Below are 18,385 nucleotides of genomic sequence, written 5' to 3'. Positions count from 1 at the left end.
TATACTTCTACTTCAAGAATCACCCACAACTTTTTGTTTCTCTCCTTTTTATTTTCTAAAGAAAAGTATATCCAAAAGCATATGCTCTCTGATCTCTTCTCTCTGCTATGTCTTTTTTTTTTTTTTTAATTTTTATTTATTTGTGATAGTCACAGAGAGAGAGAAAGAATGAGGCAGAGACACAGGCAGAGGGAGAAGCAGGCTCCATGCACCGGGAGCCTGACGTGGGATTCGATCCCGGGTCTCCAGGATCACGCCCTGGGCCAAAGGCAGGCGCCAAACCGCTGCGCCACCCAGGGATCCCTTCTCTCTGCTACGTCTAAGCTTGTTCTCCTAAAAGTCTTACAGGTCTTGTAGCTTTAACCCACAGAAGAGGATTCCCAAATCTAAATAAAATCTCTGGGCCTGACTGTTCTTTCCAAGCTCCATTCTACATTTCCCTATCTTCTTAGGCATGTTCAGAGATATTCTCCTAGCAACTCAGACTCAGTATAACTCAAATCAAACTCAACATTATTCTTCCCAGCTATCCATCCTCTTCCTGAATCCTATAGTTAGTGGTGGTCCCACTTCCCAGTTATTCAGATTCTTCCATTTTAAAATTCAGATTTTAAAATTCCCTGATCCTCCCATTCATTCACCAAGTTCTGTTGATTCCAACTCTGAAATCTGTTAGTGATCATTTTTTTCTTCATGTTTTGTGAAACTACTTCAAGTCAGGTCTTAACACTTAACCCAAGTTCCCATCATTCTTACTAGCTCCAATCTGTCTAGATCCATGGTTCTCAACCAGGGACAATTCTGTCCTATAGGAAAACATTCTGATTATCAAGACTGGGGGAAGGAGGTGCTACTGACACCATGTGGCCCATATAGGTGATCAAACCACCAACCTTCAGTGAGTCTAAAACCCAGTCTATGGTATCATTACTGCTATTCCCAAGTACCGCAGTTCTCTTTTCCTACCCTGAGCCCTCTGAAATTAGGTTAATAAATGTAACGTGCTTCAGCTAACTGAAACCTGTGCAGAAGTGTAGTGATCTGTTAGTGCATGTGTGATGGAGGAGGGGCAACTTAAAAAAAAACAGTGTGTTGGAGCACCAGCTGGTTAAGTACCTGATTCATGATTTAAAGTCAGGTCATGATCTCAGGGTTGTGAGATCAAGACCCACTTAAAATTCTAATAATACATACATACACACAAAATTAAAAAATAAAAACCAGCCTGCTTCCTATTCACATTTCCTTCCCACTGCTGCCAGGACTGTGGGAAAAAGCTTAAGATTTGTTGTTGCTGTTTTGGATAAATGTAACATGCTACATTTTGTAAACTTAAGGTGTAAAGCATGTTACTTTGATACATTCATATATTGTAATATGATGGCCACTGAAGCAATACATACCATTATTAACATCAATACAGTATTTATATTATGTAATATATATATTACATATATATGTATATGTATATGTGTGTGTGTATACACACACACACACACACAAATTTGTACCCTTAAATACCATCAATATTACCCCACAACCTGTTTTCTGGTGGCTTTGTTGCTCCTTTTCTTTTTAAAAACAAGTCTGGCTTTTTTATATTTCACATACAAGTGGTATCATACAGTACTTGTTTTTCTCTGACTGATCTCACTTAGCATGTGCTCAAGGTCTTTCCATGTTATCATGAATGGCAAGATATTATCTTTGCTCTTGGCTGAATAATATTCCATTGTTTATGCACAACACACCAAAAAGTCCAAGTTTACACTGAAATCTTCCAACACCTTAAACTCTATGTGACTTCACTGAGTGGGGTCCTTCTGGTGCTCACCCACAATACATATATTATATAGAGTACGAAGATGTCATACAAAGCTCCCTTCCCAAACCAACCCATGCTAAGATTTTAGCTTGTTAGCTGTCACATTATATCCTTGTTTACCTTGATTCACAATCAATATAAGAGGTATAATTTAATGTACCACCAAAAAAGGGAAAATGCCACTAGTATCATAAGCCATTGATTGTATAGCACAGAATCATATGTTGTTTTCACATCATACTTTTCAACTTTAAAAATTACTTTGCACTGTTTTTATACTTCATGTTTTTACACTAAAATGCAGTGTTCTATGTATCTTTTATGTAGAAATGGCTCCCAAAAGCACTGAACAAATACTACTGTTTTGCTTTAATGTGCAAAGTCTGAAAAACTCTACTAACGGTATAGCAACCATCTAGATCTAGATGTTCTGCTTGCTATAGGAATCAAGGTTCTGCTTGCTATAGGAATTTCTACATTTTATTGGTGCAATGACAGAATTCATTCATCTACAGAATGAAATTAGGAATGAGTATTTTCTACACTAATAGCTTTTGGGTTAATAAGGACACTATAGGGGATCCCTGGGTGGCGCAGCGGTTTAGCGCCTGCCTTTGGCCCAGGGCGCGATCCTGGAGACCCAGGATCAAATCCCACGTCAGGCTCCCGGTGCATGGAGCCTGCTTCTCCCTCTGCCTGTGTCTCTGCCTCTCTCTCTCTCTGTGTGCCTATCATAAATAAAAAAAATAAAAAAATTTAAATAAGAACACTATAAATTTTATATTAATTATGATGGCAACTTGTATTACTTTTAAATACGAACAAAATTTCTAAAACCAAATTATGATTGTGTGAGGGAGGATTATATAAACTACTTATAAAGAATATTTAGTATGTGTAAATGATTTGAATCATAGCCAATATCACCACCTGTACTTAAAGAGCACCAAAAGTTTCATTTGACTATCTAAGTCTTTAAAGTCTAAAGCATTATTTAGAAATGAAAATTTAGGTACACTAAATTTTCCCTCAAAAACTTTACCTCATGTTACTTTTTTTTTTTTAAGATTTGTTTATTCATTTTACTTATTCGAGAGAGAGAGCGAGAGCACACAAGCAGGAGGGGGAGAAGGAGAGAGAATCGCAAGCAGACTCCCCAATGAACCAGGAGCTGATGTGGGGCTTGATCTCAAGACCACAAGATCACAACCTAAGCAGAAACCAAGTGTCAGACTCTTAACCAACTGTGCCACCCAGGCACCCCATATGCTACTTCTGCTTTTCATAAACCTGTTTTCATTTTGTGAATTCACAATTCCTTTGTTCATTCCCTCACTAAAGCCTTCTACTCACTACATGCAGTGTATTGACAGTTGCTAAAGATATTATTTCTGCACTTATGAATTCCAACAGAACAAAAGAAAAAAAAACAGGTTAACAGACAACTATTATGCAAAATTATATTTAATACTAATGATATGTTATAGCCAGACACGTGGTCTGCGATAAATCTTGAGGGATGAGTAAGATTTTCATCTTTCAAAAAAGTGGACTAGGAAGCAGTTCTAACATCAAAAAGTGGGTAAGAAGGTATCAGCAAAACAAAAAAAAAAAAAAAACAAACTACAATTTACTGTGTGTTTACTATATGCCACGTACCATTTATATGTATCCTCACATTTCAGAGGAAACAGGCTGAGAGGTTACATACTTTATCCAAGGTGCTAGATAGACGTGGACTAGCACATAGGTCTTCTTCAATTCACAGCATGATTAAGTATGTATTGGAGTCAGAACTATCAAAGTAAGGATGGGATACAAGGCCACTAGTATCATTTTCAAGAGTTGGGCTTCCTTGTAAAGGCAATGGAGGATCCAGCAACTAAAAGTTTGGGAGTACAAAAACAACATACTAAAACATGACTCTGACACAGGAAATTGGTGGAATTAGTCTAGAAAGTTTATAACAAAAAGCCTACTGTGGCAAATACAAAAGAAGGGAAAGGCCAACTATGAGACATTCTTCTGATCCTACTTGTCCTCCTCTGGCTTTATTTCTCCCTTAACTGTGTAGTCACAGAACAGGTATAGTCAATTTGTATTCTATTCATACCATAAAATTTTGTTACTGAACAATAGTAGTTAATAATGTAAATAATAGTTTAATAGTCTGGTCAACTGAGACGTAAAAAACTAAAATTAATATAAATGAATTACCTTTTCAAGCAAAAAGAAATTTTTTGCACAAGACACATTTTGATGATGGGAGCAACAAGATTCAGAAACAGACTCTAAGGTACAGAGCTCGAGGAGGCAAAAGTTAACATAAAGCTGAAGTTAAAAACCAGGATAACTAGAATAATGGAAATAGAGAAATAAAGAGAAAAATGAGCAGGAGATAGATTTCTGCCCCACTTGGTGTAGAAGGAAAGGGGAAGGGAGGGAGTTTATGAATTTACTCTTAGGAAGGTTCCGTCTGAACACATCTCATTAACTGTCTCCTGTGAAAAGGACGAGCCAATAAAAATGTGTGACTAGTGCTCAGAAGGGAAGTTAGGACTGAGCTATGTATTTGAGAAATGTTCATAAAAATGAAGCTATGGAAGTGGATCACTCTTATCATCAGAGAAAGGTAGGAGGGGTTATAGGGAAAAAAAACCAAAAAGATCCTTTCCAACTAATAACTGTCTTCCTTCTGGAGCTCGGGAGTGACTTTCCTCTGTTAGGAGGGGCGTGAAACGTATTAATTCTCCTGCTTTATACTGTAATTTCACATAATTTCAAATTCACAAAATTGCTTTACTCTACAATGCAACTAACCCCAGGAATGGAAAACATGAACTGTTTTTGGCCTAGAATTTCTAAACAATGTAAAAAAAAGTATCTCTGGGACGTGCTACCACAAATGAGTAACTTTAAAGAACATCACTGTGCTTCTTCAGATAATTTTATTTCCTATTAATCTAGTGGCCAAAGGTGAAAAGGTTATTAAATTTCATAGTGGTATCCTCACAAAGCAATTGTACATGATTTTAAAAAACAAAGATGTTATTCTAGATGAATCTTTATAAAATGCTTCCTACCTTAGTTTGCATATATGAAACTATACCAGTAGCATAAAATTTTAAAATGTGTAAATAATAAACTTTGTCCTAAAATAAACAAATTCAGTTTATAATGCAACACTATTAATGTTAGATATTTACAATTTTTAGTAAAAACAAAAAGAACTACTGTTTTCTCCTTTTCCAAAAGAAGTTGTCAACAAATTGAAAACAAAGATAAAGCCAGAAAAGATCCTATCATTCATTGTCAAGGGAGCGTAATTGTCACAACAGTACCAACTCTGGATTCAGACAGACAGGTATAAATATCCCCTCTGCCTGGACACCTGGGGAGCTCAGTGGCTGAGCGTCTGCCTTTGGCTCAGTACCTGATCCTGGAGTCCTGGAATCGAGTCCCACATAGGGCTCCCTGCATCGATGGAGCCTGCTTCTCTCTCTGCCTCTGTGTCTCTCATGAATAAATAAATAAAATCTTTAAAATATATGTATATATATTCCCTCTGCCACTTCTTACCTAGGCATCCTTGGGTGAATCACTTAAAAGCTACTGAAACCTTATTTTATGTACCTGTGAAATGGTATAATAAAACCTACCTCAAACTTACAACATATTAACAAATGTATGTACCGGTCTGGGCCACCCAATGTACGGGTATTATGTAAATTAACAGATTCCCTTCTTCAGATCTTCAATCAATAATGGAAATTCCAACAGCTTAATAGTATTAAAAGTTTATTTTTGAAAATTACAAATAAGGTGGCAGAAAAAGTAACACGATTTAAATATTAGTTTTAAAATACCAAAAATAAATACATAAAAATAAAATACCACCTTTTAAAATTTTATTTGATTCTATACCCAACCTACTCACAAAAGATTAAAAGAACATTTAAATAACTAAAGTGGCAAGTGTGTTAGCATTTCATTTCACCAGTTATTTGAATGTAACCCAGAAGTTTGGTCTTCTTAAATCACTAAATATAGCAATGAACTATATATGAAAATATCAACAAAATAGTCTTAGGAAACAACAAAAACACCAAATTCCTTCAAATTTTTTTTCTTTTTTTAAAATTTTATTTATTCATAAGAGACAGAGACAGAGAGGAAGAGACATAGAGGGAGAAGCAGGCTTCCTGCGGGGAGCCCGAGATGGATGGGACTCCATCCCCGGACCCCGGGGTCATGCCCTGGGCCTAAGGCAGATGCTCAACCGCTGAGCCACCCAGGCGCCCCAAATTTGAATTTTCATTCATTTAGTCTTAAACCACCAAGTTGGGAAAGCTTGGAGGATTAAGACACCCTCCTCCCTCCTCTTTAGGGAGTTTAGTGCCCTGAGAATGCCAGATAATGAGGAACCTCGTCAATTCATTTGGAGAAAACTTTGCCATTTTTAGGCCTTTACAACACACGGCAGGACTCTATTAACTGCCGCACTGAATTCTCTCTCCTCAGCCAGATTCTAGCCACTTAAACTACTAACCACTACTTAAGGACAGCAGAATGAGACCATGACAATCCCTTTAAAGACCTTTAGCACTAACTTTAAACGTGTGTGCTCGGATCCTGAACATTTTCTGTGGTGAACTCATGGTTATTTAACCTATTATAGCACAAGTGCACACTTCAGAGCAACTTTTGCATATGCAAGGGATCTGCCTGCCAGGTCCGTGAATTAGGGAGAACCTTGCAGCTCTCCCCATCTTGTCCTTTTATGATCACTTGCACCAAAGGGCTCAGAGGGAAGAAAAGCAAAGCAAAGCAAAGCAAAGGAAAGGGGAAGGGGAGGAAAGGGGAAGGGAAGAGGAAGGGGAAGGGAGGGGAAGGGAAGGGAAGGGTAAAGGAAAGAAGGAAAAGACAGGAAAGGAAGATTTCCAAAATCGAAGATGAGGCCCACTAATGCACATTTACATCGGGAAGGCGACAGGACATTACATTTTGGTGCTGGTTTACATCCCAGGCTATTAAAAAAACAAAACAAAACAAAACAAAAAAAACATGGAGCAGAGCTGTAACTGAAAATATCCTTAGGCTTTACATTAGGATTTCTTAAACACCCTGAAGTGTGTTTCATCCGCGGCTGTACCGCTTTGGAACTTAAAAAATAAATAAATAAATAAATAAAAATAAATAAATAAATAAAGGTGAACACTGTGAAATTAAGAGTGGACGCTTGGAAAACTGTAACTATCTCAATCCACAGATTAGGTCCCGTCAACGTTTCTGAGTTTGAGAAACGTCAAAGTTCTTCCGGGAAAATGCGGAAAATCAATACGCCCCCCCCCCCCGTTTTCCCCCCTTCCCCCCCTTCCCCCTCTTCCCTGGGGAATGGGCCCTCCTCACAGGGAAAGGGGGGGGGCGACCTCAGAGACCCAGTTTTAGGATCAGATTCCTTTTTGTTCGAAATCGCTTGAGACTCTGGGGCCGTTCGCGAGGTTTCGAAGCTGGCGCGGCCGCCACCACAGCGGCGCCGGGGCGGCCGGGCCGGGGCGGGCGGCAGACGGCGACGCGGAGCGGGGCGGGCGGGGGTCGCGGGGAGCGACTGGGCCGCCTCGCAGCCAACCGCGGAGCCGCACGGCTACGGCGACGGCCGGAAAAGAGAAACGGGAGACGGCGGGGGGGGGAGGGGGGGAGGGAGAAGAGAGACTTCCACTGGGAAAGGAGAAAAAAAAAAAAAAAAAGCGAAAAAAAAAAAAAAAAAGCGTCGAGAACCAGAAAAGGAAGCGTTTTGGCTTCTGGGAGGAGGGAGGAGGGAGGAGGCGAGGGTCGGCCTCCCAGGCGCCTGCCCCCTCAGCCCTCGGCCCTCGGCTCTCAGCCCGGCGGCAGCCGCCAGCCCAGGCCCCGCGCCCAGGCCGCGACCCGGCGCCCCCGCGCCCCCGCCGCCCCCGCCGCCGCCGCCGCCGCCGCCTGTTTCCAGAGCACACACCCTACAAGGCGCGGCGAGGCGCGGCGCGGCGAGGCAGGCCCGGCGCAGACCTGCCCCCGCGCGCGGCCTCCGTGACTGACAGCGGCAGGCGCTGAGGCGCCGCGGCGACCGGCGGGCAGGAAGGGCGGCCGAGGGCACACGCCGGGGCCCCTCCGCGGCCGCCGGCCTCCGCCGCCCGCGCGGCTCCTACCTTCTCCTCATCGGACAGCTGCTCCTCCAGATCCGCCATTTTCCTCCCGGCGACAGACCGCGGCGGCGGCGGCGGCGGCGGCCACCTGACTTCCCCCTCGCGCCGTGCGGTCCTCCGCGCCCCGCGCGCCCCCGCCGAGGGAGAGGCCCGCCGCCCAGCCCGCCGCGCACGCGCCCCGGAAGCCCCGCCTCCTCCTCCTCCTCCTCCTCCTCCCCCCTCTCCCCGCCGGCGCGGCTGTGCGCATGCGCGGGAAGCCGGCCGGCGCCGGGGGGCGGGGCCGAGCGCCGGGGGGCGGGGCCTGCCGCCGCGGGTGAGCAGCTGGGCCCGCGTCTGCGGCGGGTACATCCTGAGCCCATCCTGAGCCCATGCTGAGCCCATCCATCCTGAGCCCTCCATCGTGTTCCCGTCAAGCCCTCGGCTCTGCCAGCCACCCGGGGAAACAGCGGACGAATAGAAGCTTTGCAAGACCATCTGTTTTCTTCAAATCACTAGAAAAATATTCCGTCTTTATTAAAATATGCACGCACAGCCCAGCCCACACTCGGGACCTTGCTCTCGGTACAGTCAGTCGTGCATTCACTTAAAGAAATGTTAACTGGTCCTTTACCGTGTGCCGGGTTGGTCCCTGCAAATACACAAGGAGGAGAGAAAACCAGAGATCTCTGCTCTCCAGAGGCTCCCTGTCTACTCTGGAAACAAGCACTGAGCAGTTGGGGAGGGCGCTGTGCTATGGTGGGGGAAGACAAAGTTGTGTTAGAAGACGTGGTTCCTACTCTTCTGAACTTCATGGCGAGGTTGAAATCAGAGAGCCCTGTAAAATTTGAATTTCAGATGAACAGTGAATATCGTTTATGCATAAGTACCTCCCATGAAGCATTTGGGATGCACTGAGACGGTGTTGGTGGTTTTCAAATTGTATGGGAATCCTTTACTTTGATTTGCAAAATCTGAGAAGCTTACTCGTGACATTTCAAGTTCAGCAAAAGAGTGAAAATGTAGTAAAAACTGTGTATGTGAATTAGCTGGGGATCTTGTTAAAATGCAGTTACTGATTCTAGGAGGTCTGCGATGGGGCTGGAGAATCTGCCTTTATAACAAGCTCTCTCACACTTTTTAGCAAGGCCTGTAGAATTCAGATAGGACTTAAGACTTTATAATCGTTATGCTGTACATCTAAAACTAAATCAATGTTGTAGGTCAACTATGTCTCAATTTTAAAAATATTTTTAAAGACTTCATTCAGTCAAGCGCATGAATTCTATAATTTCTTTTAACTGTATCAAGAAGATGGTATTGGGAGATTTCTGAAAGGATTATCAGAAATGATACATAACTGCTGGTTGTGTCACTGTGAAGAGACGCATATAAAGTATCACCAAGATTATGAAGATAGTGTGACTCAAATTATTGCAAAGCATTACCAAATGTGGGTGAGGTTTCTAGAGGAAAAGAGCAGCCTGTTAGTCAAGCAACAGCATCTACTGAGAAACCCAGTGTGTACACATTAATATTAGGTGTTGCTAAGTAAACAGAAACAAACAAAAAACAGAAGAAAGGGGGAAAAAAAACCCAGAAGTAGAGTTGATGCAGCAAGTGGTGATGACTAAAACTGATAGTAATCAGTTGGAGAGAGTAATCACCTTCATTAGGTTGTATATGGAGGAGAGTGCCTAGACTTTAGAGAGGAAGAAAGATCTCAAAGTGCAACAACTTAGGATACAGAGTTAGAAGCCTGGATTATTCTTTTTTTTTTTTCAAGAGGCCTGGATTCTAATAGCAATTTAGTCGCTTGAGTGCAAACTTGAACAAATATTCAGCCTCGTTTTTTTCTCCTGGAAAATGGGTATAGTAATGCTGATAGATACCTTACTTCATGAGGTTGTAGTGAGAAATTGATGAAGCAATGAATGAATGACCTGTCAACTATAGAAAAATGAACATATTATTTATTTACATCCGATGAGGTCCCTGACCAAACCGTGTGGTTTATTCTCTATCATACCTTCTCTGCACCATTATCCTCAACAACACACCTGCTTTTTCCTTCACGTGTCAGCAAGCATCCCCTTCCTGTTCTCTCCCAGAATGGACTACAAGGTTTTCAATAGTATGGTTTCTGTTTGCTTTCCATCCACAAGAAACAATGATTTGCATACTCTGAACACTCAGTAAATTACTTAATAGCAGTGTTTTCTAGATTTATAGTGACTTGTGTGAAGGTACTTTCACATGTGTCATTTACATGCAGCAAGATTGATCTTGCTGGGCATGTTTCTAATGTCGTGTTACTGTTCAAAAGTTGTTGACAGCTACTCATTTCCTACTGAGTGAAGGGATTTATTGGTTTGTTTTTAGAAAGATTTTATGTATGTATTTGGGAGAGAAAAAATGCACAAGCAGGGGGAGCAGGAGAGGGAGAAGCAGGCTCCCCGCTCAGCAGGGAGCCAGACAGGTGTTCCCTCCCAGGACCCTGGGAACATGACCTGAGCTGAAGGCAGACCCTTAACCAACTGAGCCACCCAGGTGCCCCAAAATATACTAGTATTCTTGATAACCAGTTATTTTATCATGAAAAGAAAACAAAATATTCCTTCCCGACACAATCCTACCTACTGAGAATTTCTACCCTTTTCTCATTTAATTTCTAAACTTCTTTCTCCTACTTATTAGTGGTATGATCTTTGCCTTCCAAACTAATGGAACCAGAACCTGTTGGGTTTTTATTTTATTTTATTTTATTTATTTTATTTTGTCGTGCTTGTTGTTAACTTCCTTGTATGCTTCTTAATCTATTCTCCTGTGGATGTGCTCTCTGTCCTGAACTAATCTTAAGCTTCTCCAGGTCAGAAGTTACCTAATTTCTTAGAATCACAATCTCAGAATACATCTAGTGCAAAAGCCTCTCATTTTACAGGTAAGTTGAGCCTCAGATAATTTAAAGGACTTGAGGGACACCCAGGTGGCTCAGGGGTTGAGCGTCTGCCTTTGGCTCAGGGTGTAATCCCAGAGTCCAGGGATCGAGTCCCACATCGGGCTCCCTGCGTAGAGCCTGCTTCTCCCTCTGCCTGTGTCTCTGCCTCTCTCTGTGTCTTTTGTGAATAAATTAATAAAATCTTTTAAAAAAATTAAAGGACTTGATAAAAATTAAAATTGCACATCCAGCTCATATCGTTTTAGAACCCAAGTGTCCTGATAGCCTCATGTTCCTTTCTTAATACTATTATACATCTACATATAAATACATATACACATTATATACATATACATACTCATGTATAAGATATGTATATAACTTGGTCATGTGATGTATCATAAGATGGTAAATATTACTGACTGAGCGCTAAATGGTTGCACTGCATGTCGACGGCTATGACGCCACATGATTTAATCTCTGTATTGCAAAACTACTATCTGTAGTTTAAATGTGTGGCTTACCTCACTTCTGAGAGAACAACTACCAGTGCTAGACAACTAATATTTGGCTGTTTGTTACTGTCTCATGATCAATGAACACAACTGATCTCAAATAGTGCCCTTTGTGGCAGTAGAAAAGTGTCAAACATCATGTATAGTTTAAAATTGTCTTTCTAAATCAGTAATTGCCTAAACTATTGATTACTTGTAGTCGAGAGTGTCCTACCTACAGTCCACTTCCTCAGCTATATTTGAAAAGGCTCAGACAAGTGACACCCTTGGAGAAGCCTGATGTGGATTATCCTAGTGATATCAAGAAGTTATCAAAAAAGCTCATTTTTAAACTCTTCCTCTCTCTTGAATACACCATCCTTCATAATTTGGTTCCTCCCAACTTCAACAACCCACCTCTAACCACTGCCCCCAATGCACATGTCATTGAAACACACAAAGTTATTCACTTAGGCTTCACACTCTCTCATTCCTTTGTTAAAGCAATTTCTGGAACGTTCTTTGCTACCCATCCTTTAAACTTCAGTTTTCCCTTTCTCCCACAAAACTCACACTGAATCCTCTAGCTAAAGCTAATACTTTCTTATTCTAGATTCTCACAGAAAGTTTTCTGTGAATTTTCTCACATATTCTAGTGGTTAGATATACAGACTTTATAATCAGTAAGTCGTTGGTCCTGATCTTGATTCCAGCTTAGTTAACAGGGCAACTCACTCTGGAAGCTTTGGTTTCTCCATCTATGCATTGAAGATAATAATGGTGCCTCCCTCATAGGGCTGTTGTGAGGATTTAATGAGATACTACAGCCAAAGTGCCTAGCACCAGGCACAGGCAGTAGCAAAGTTCTCAATAAACATTAGCTGTAATCATCATATTATAATATCAATCTCTCCTTGAGGACGTAGCCTATTTCTTAATTGGCTGTCTGACAAATACGGAGTCTAGCACAGAAGTGCTTAAAAAAATCTTTGTTGGGGATCCCTGGGTGGCTCAGTGGTTTAGCACCTGCCTTGGGCCCAGGGCGTGATCCTGGAGACCCGGGATCGAGTCCCGCATCCGGCTCCCTGCAGGGAGCCTGCTTCTCCCTCTGCCTGTGTCACTGCCTTTCTCTCTGGGTCTCTCACGAATAAATAAATCAAATCTTAAAAAAAAATCATTGTTGGAATGCATATTGATTGAATGACTCTTTCATTTCACATCCTTAAATGGGAGCTGAAAAATTCAGCTAGCCACCCTTATGGGGTTTAGAGATTCCCCTAAAATGTGGCCCTGGGACTCTAGAACAGGAGAGCAAAGGTTTTCTCCAGCAATCCTCAAACCATAAACACACTCCTATCTCTTACTGCTACATATTAAGTCACCAGTGAAACATCCAATTAATTTCCTGCTCTTTAATTTCTCAGTTACTGTAAATTCAAGGCTTCAGCATCTTCACAATGTCTGAAATGATGTACAGGGCATGCGGAGTCTCTAAGGTGATCCTTTAGGGTGAGGCAAGGAAACACTGCAACTTGTATTTATTCCATTTACTTATTTGAATTATTATTAAAAAATATGTGAGATACAAAAACAACAACAGCAGCAAAAACACAGTCTACTCCTTCCAGATCCCATTCATTTTCCTTCTTCCCATGGGTAATCACTAACCTGAATCTAATGTTCATCATTCCATATATTTCATATATGTTGGTTCTTTTTCGGTAGAGGACTGTTTCTTTTTCATTTTTATACACTTTTTTAATCCACTTAATCTGATACCTAGTTCAGAAAGTATTTATGGAATGAACTAATGAGTATGGTTTCTTTGCATAGTCTTAAAAACAGTATAGATAGAGAATACTAGACAAATTAATTTGCCACTTTGGAAAATCTCCCTGTGGGGGCGCCTGGTTGCTTAGTCAAAAGAGCATGCGACTCTTGATCTTGGGGTCGTGAATTGAGCCCCATGTTGGGAGTAGGGATTACTAAAAAAATAAACTAAAATTTTAAAAAAATCTTCCTATATGGCAAACATAAATTGTGGGGCATGTGTGAAAAATTAAGTCAGACTCCACATAGAAAGGTAAAGCAACAGAATGAATAGATTTGTTGGTAGTAAAAAGATAGATCTAATATCTTTGATTTAAAAAAAAAAGACTTTATTTATTTATTTTGAGGGAGAGTACGCATGTGCAGAAGCAAAGAAAGGGCAGAGGGAGAGAGAGAATCTTAAGCAAGCTCCATGCTGAGCGCAGACTCCTCCTTGGGGCTCAATCTCACAACCTTGAGATCATGCCCTGAGCCAAAATCAAGAGTTGTATTTTTAATTAATTAGGCCATCAGGTGCCTCTAATAACTTTGATTTTTTTTGCCCTTAATGTCCTCTTATTTGGACCCAATAATAGCAGCATAGCAGTATAGCAGAAAGGTAAGTCATTAGTGTTCTCTCAGGCCGTACCAACCTACAATAAAATTGTGTTTTTCTATCTCAGGTGAATTCAGAGAATTGCAGGAGTACCTGCCCAAATTACTTCCTCTTGGTTCTTTGGGACTGCCACAGTGATTCGTATACATTTAAAGGTACGTACCCTCTTCCTCTGCCTTTTGACCCTGGCCTTCATCACCTCTGCTGCTCCCTATGACATCAGCCCTCTCCCAATGTAGCTCTGATGTCTTTCCTCCCCATACGGGACGCCCCTCGTGGGCCATATGGCTTAGTGATCATGTCTCCTCATTGTCTTCTGGTGACTTTAGCTGCATCCATTGCAGGTAGGGCTGGATGATCCCCAGCCACTGTCCCAGGCTGTGTGGTGGGGACTCGCTTTTCTTCAGTTTTCTCCCATGAGCTTCTTCTGCTGGATAGAGCCATAGCAGACACTGTAAATGCTTTGGCCAGATCCCCTTGGGTCACTTTGACTATTTCTGTGCTTCAGCGCTTTTTGCCTCTGCTTCACAGAACCTGCAATTATTCCTTGGAAGACTGCTCGTGTGCTCCTGGGGCTGCCTGGCTAGCAAGCGCAGAGCTGGGAGTTTAGGTCTGGTGGAGCAGCTCTTAACCAATGACTGTCAAATGAAGAGTACAAAAGCCCAGCCTCCTAGCCTCAGAGCAGAACAACTCTGAGATATAATTTATATTCCAGATTTCCCCTGCGGGAGAAAGCCAATATCAGCTTGCCTTTTCTCCTTTCCCAGGAGTGACTGAGGTATTATGAAAAGTTATCAGATTAGAAACATGAGAACAGCAATAGAATAGAAAGTGGGTTTTGTACGTGAGAGCACTTAGGGGTTCCAGATTGCAGGTGGGAGCCAGTTATCAAATTTGGAATGCCTTATCAGAGTTAGAATAGCCTTGAGGGTGAGTCCCCAAATATTGATTTGGATGGACTTTAATCTGCTCTTGCTTCATAGGATTAGTCCTGGGAATACAGTAGGGCTGATTTTGTGGGTGATTTGAAATGTGGAGAGAAATAGAGCAAAGCCAGGACCTCACTGGAATTGGGTTTGACACTGTGTGAAGCAGAGAGGTGAAGGAGAGAGAATGTTAAACCACAGGACATGATCCATGTCCTAAAGTAACCTATATTCTGGTTGTAAAAAGCTCTTTATATATATATAAAAGACAAACCTACAAAGCAATATGTGATAAGTGCAAAATAAAAGGATAAATGAGACATGTTTTATTTATATGTATAAGATTGGATGTAAAACATATTGAAACAATGGGTGGGAGGAGGAAATATAGGCTTCTAAATTCTACTCTTATGTGTTTCATAATCTGCTACACTGCCTATTTCATGACTGAAGTGTGAATTTAAGGCATATTGTAATGTTAAACTATTCATATTTATTTTCAACCTAAATCTTAATACTTTCAGAGAAAAATCCAGATTCCAAAGATAAGGGCACATGTGGCTGTCTCTATGAGTCTATATACCACCTGCTTCAAAGATGAGTTGGCTCATTTTAGAACAGTTTCATAATTTCACAATATTTGACACAGTAAACCAAAGTAAGAGATTGATATATAATAGAACATATTAGAATAGACATTCCAAGTGATATTGAAGCAAGGAGTGTCTGCATCTTGGGGAAAGTAATTTCCTTTTGTAAGAAAGCATATTTTCAGTCTAACATGTCTGTATTTCAAACTATAGGAGAAATAGCTGTATGATTTCTGCCAATTAGCGAAATCATCCTGGGCCTCAGTTTCATCATTCATTAAAAAGGAGATGAGCAATACTTACATCATTGTGTTTTGTGAGGATAAAGTAACACATATATGTTGCATACTCGATAATCACATGAAACATTACTATTAGTAATTCGCATGCAAATGGAAATCCAGTTCTGTTCATGCATCTTCACTGTGGAAAACATAATGGATACATAAAATATGTCCACCAGAGTTTAACTTTTCATTTAAATGAAACATTAAAAAGAAAATTTTCCCCTTCTGTTTTCATGTTGTCCTATCTGGTAACTGTCATGGATAAAAAGACCTTATGGGATATAAGAAAGAGTCTTGACTTAAAATATGCAGATTTCAGCTCTTTTTTCACTTAAAAAGTCCATTGAGGATGAAATGGATGAAGGGGATTAAGAGTACACTTATCATGATGAGCACTGAGTAAGTGTAGATTTTTTTTTTCTACTTGTAGCAAGAATTACTATCAAACTCCACTCATTGGGCCAGAGACCCTTGTGGTGTTAGCGAAAAGACTTGCCCCTCATGTAGCACACTACCTACACTTGTGAGTTCATCGGCCAGCCAAGTAAGTGTAGAATTTTAAATCACTATATTGTATACCTGAAACTACATAATATTGTATGAAAAGTATAATGGTCCCGGATAAGTCTCTTAACATGTTCACCCAATTCAAAGACTTACTATGAAATTTCTATGAAATAATGTAGGAAAGGGGCTTTATCAAAGAAAAGTGCTGGATGAATGCAAAGAATCATCATTAAAATACATTATGCCTTGTGACATCAGCAACCTGTCATTCACCTTTCTTCTGGTTGTGTCTCTAGTATCCTCGAGTCCAGTAATACATAAACAGTTCAAAACATTTATTGTGCTTCTATCATACATCTGTATTCTACTAGTTGGAGATGTAGCAGTGAACAAAGCAGACATGGTTTCTGCCTCACTAATTACTTAGAGGAGAAACAGATAGCAAACAAATAATAACTCAAATAACTGTGTAATTACAATTGTGCTAAATGCAATGAAGGAAACACACAGAGTGATTTGAGTGTATAGGTTTGGAGATAGTTCTCAATGGGTCTTTCATGTTTTTGCATTTCTTGCAAGCCGACTGACTACCCTTTGTTCTGGACTATCTTTCTAAGGGAAGTTTGTATAGTAAACAACCTTGGAAGATAATGTCTTCCTCCAGAGCAAAGCCTAGGCATGCTTACTTCCCACTCTAAAAGATTTGACTTTCCCTAAACTCAAGGTTCTTATCCTGTAATGCACCCCATTACCCAAGCAAGCTTCCATCTGGATCCATCTGTGTTGCCAAATGAGACTTGGGCATAAGAGAAACTAATGCAAATATGCTGATGTTCTTGGTGCTTGATGTGCCTTGAGTAATAAAGCTCTTTGCCTCTGAGCGAGAGGTCTTGTGTTTTCTGCCAGCATCTATGAAGCTGTAGCAGGCTAGCTCGTTAGCCTGAAAGTAGAGCAGAATCACAGACCAGTGGGATTGACATGTAAGCCTCTAGTCTAACCTCTTTCCAATTCATTTTTAAAATAAATTTTATTTTACTATGAAAAACTTCAAATATGCAGACAAGAATATTGAACGTGTGTATATTCACAGCCCAGCTTTTTCAAATGCTAACTTAGCATTGTATCCTATTTACTTTAGCTCTGATATTTATGAATAAAGCATTACTTAGACAATTGAGGTTCCCTGTGTCTTCCTCCCTTATCTCACTCCCCTCCATCCCGCCCTCCCCAAGGTAAGGTAAACATTATCACAAATTCAGTGTGGATTATTCTGTGCTGCATATTTCTTCTATATAATATCTTAATATTTTAACAACAGTTTGTATGTAAATGGATATACAAGGTGATTAAGAACTTTGATGCTCGAGCACATATTTCACTTGTGTAAGGACAGGATAATATTGCCAGTGATAGGTGAAGGCTTCTGGGAGAAGATCAACTGAACTGTCTCAGGATTATAATCTGGCTTCAGCATTTCTGTGAGATTACAAGTGCTCTGTCAGAGGAAGTCAGGGGCCAAGTCCATGAGGGAGTCCCAGGAAACACTAGGCCACCATAATTGGTACCAGAACGTGGACCAGGTTTGAGACCTCTGAGGAATAAATAAGGGAGGTGGGTGGGCTTCTTTGTATGTTCTGGTCCTGAGCTCACAATGGCCAACTTCCTGCTTTTAGGATTAGGTTGAAGCAGTGTACTTCTATGGGATGAGATGGATGTCCTCAGATGGTCCAAGCAGATGGTCTTTGGCCTAGGCATGGAGGAGGCAGCAGGAACTGCTGTGCATGGTCAAAGCAAGCCAAATACAGACCCACATCTGATCCAGGCTGACCGTGGCATTCAGCCCTCAGAAAACGCAGGCATCTTTATCCTGAAGGCCCTTAACTTGTCCTATTTCTTAAGGCATATAGTTCTCCAATCTGAACATGCCTCCCTCTTTGTCAAGGGCATAAGTACCATCTTGGTGTCTTCTTTTCTCCTTGCTCTGTGTTGAATCTGCTTGAGATTTTGTGTCAGATCTCCTATTTTCTATAGCCAAGGACTTCCTCTTTTTATATTTACTCTTGTATTTATAGTACATATGGTCCAGAAGCTTCCTAAGAAAAGGCATCTAAGAGAAAAATTCTTGCAACTGTACGTATCTGAAAATATCATTATTTGACGTTCAGTGTTTGATAGTTTGGTTGTGTATAGAATTCTAGATTGGAATTCATTTTCACTTAGAATTTTGAAGACATTGTG

General features: G+C 40.9%; 1 protein-coding gene and 1 pseudogene across 1 annotated transcript in view; both read right to left on the bottom strand.

Annotated features, from left to right (window-relative positions):
* The window catches only part of CAPZA2 (capping actin protein of muscle Z-line subunit alpha 2), a 61,156-nt gene extending 53,003 nt beyond the window's left edge, over window positions 1-8,153 (bottom strand). The window contains exon 1 of the mRNA NM_001012995.2: window positions 8,008-8,153. Coding sequence (NP_001013013.1) covers window positions 8,008-8,046 — 39 coding nt within the window. The 5' untranslated portion in view covers window positions 8,047-8,153. The remainder of the gene's footprint in view (window positions 1-8,007) is intronic.
* Window positions 8,154-16,062: 7,909 nt separating this feature from the next.
* On the bottom strand, window positions 16,063-16,197 carry LOC119867730 (annotated as a pseudogene).
* Window positions 16,198-18,385: the final 2,188 nt, after the last annotated feature.

This window comes from Canis lupus, chromosome 14, assembly GCF_011100685.1.
Source record: "Canis lupus familiaris isolate Mischka breed German Shepherd chromosome 14, alternate assembly UU_Cfam_GSD_1.0, whole genome shotgun sequence".
Taxonomy (NCBI): domain Eukaryota; kingdom Metazoa; phylum Chordata; class Mammalia; order Carnivora; family Canidae; genus Canis; species Canis lupus.
Note: the sequence above shows the minus strand (reverse complement) of the source record. Positions and strands in the feature narration are given on the sequence as shown.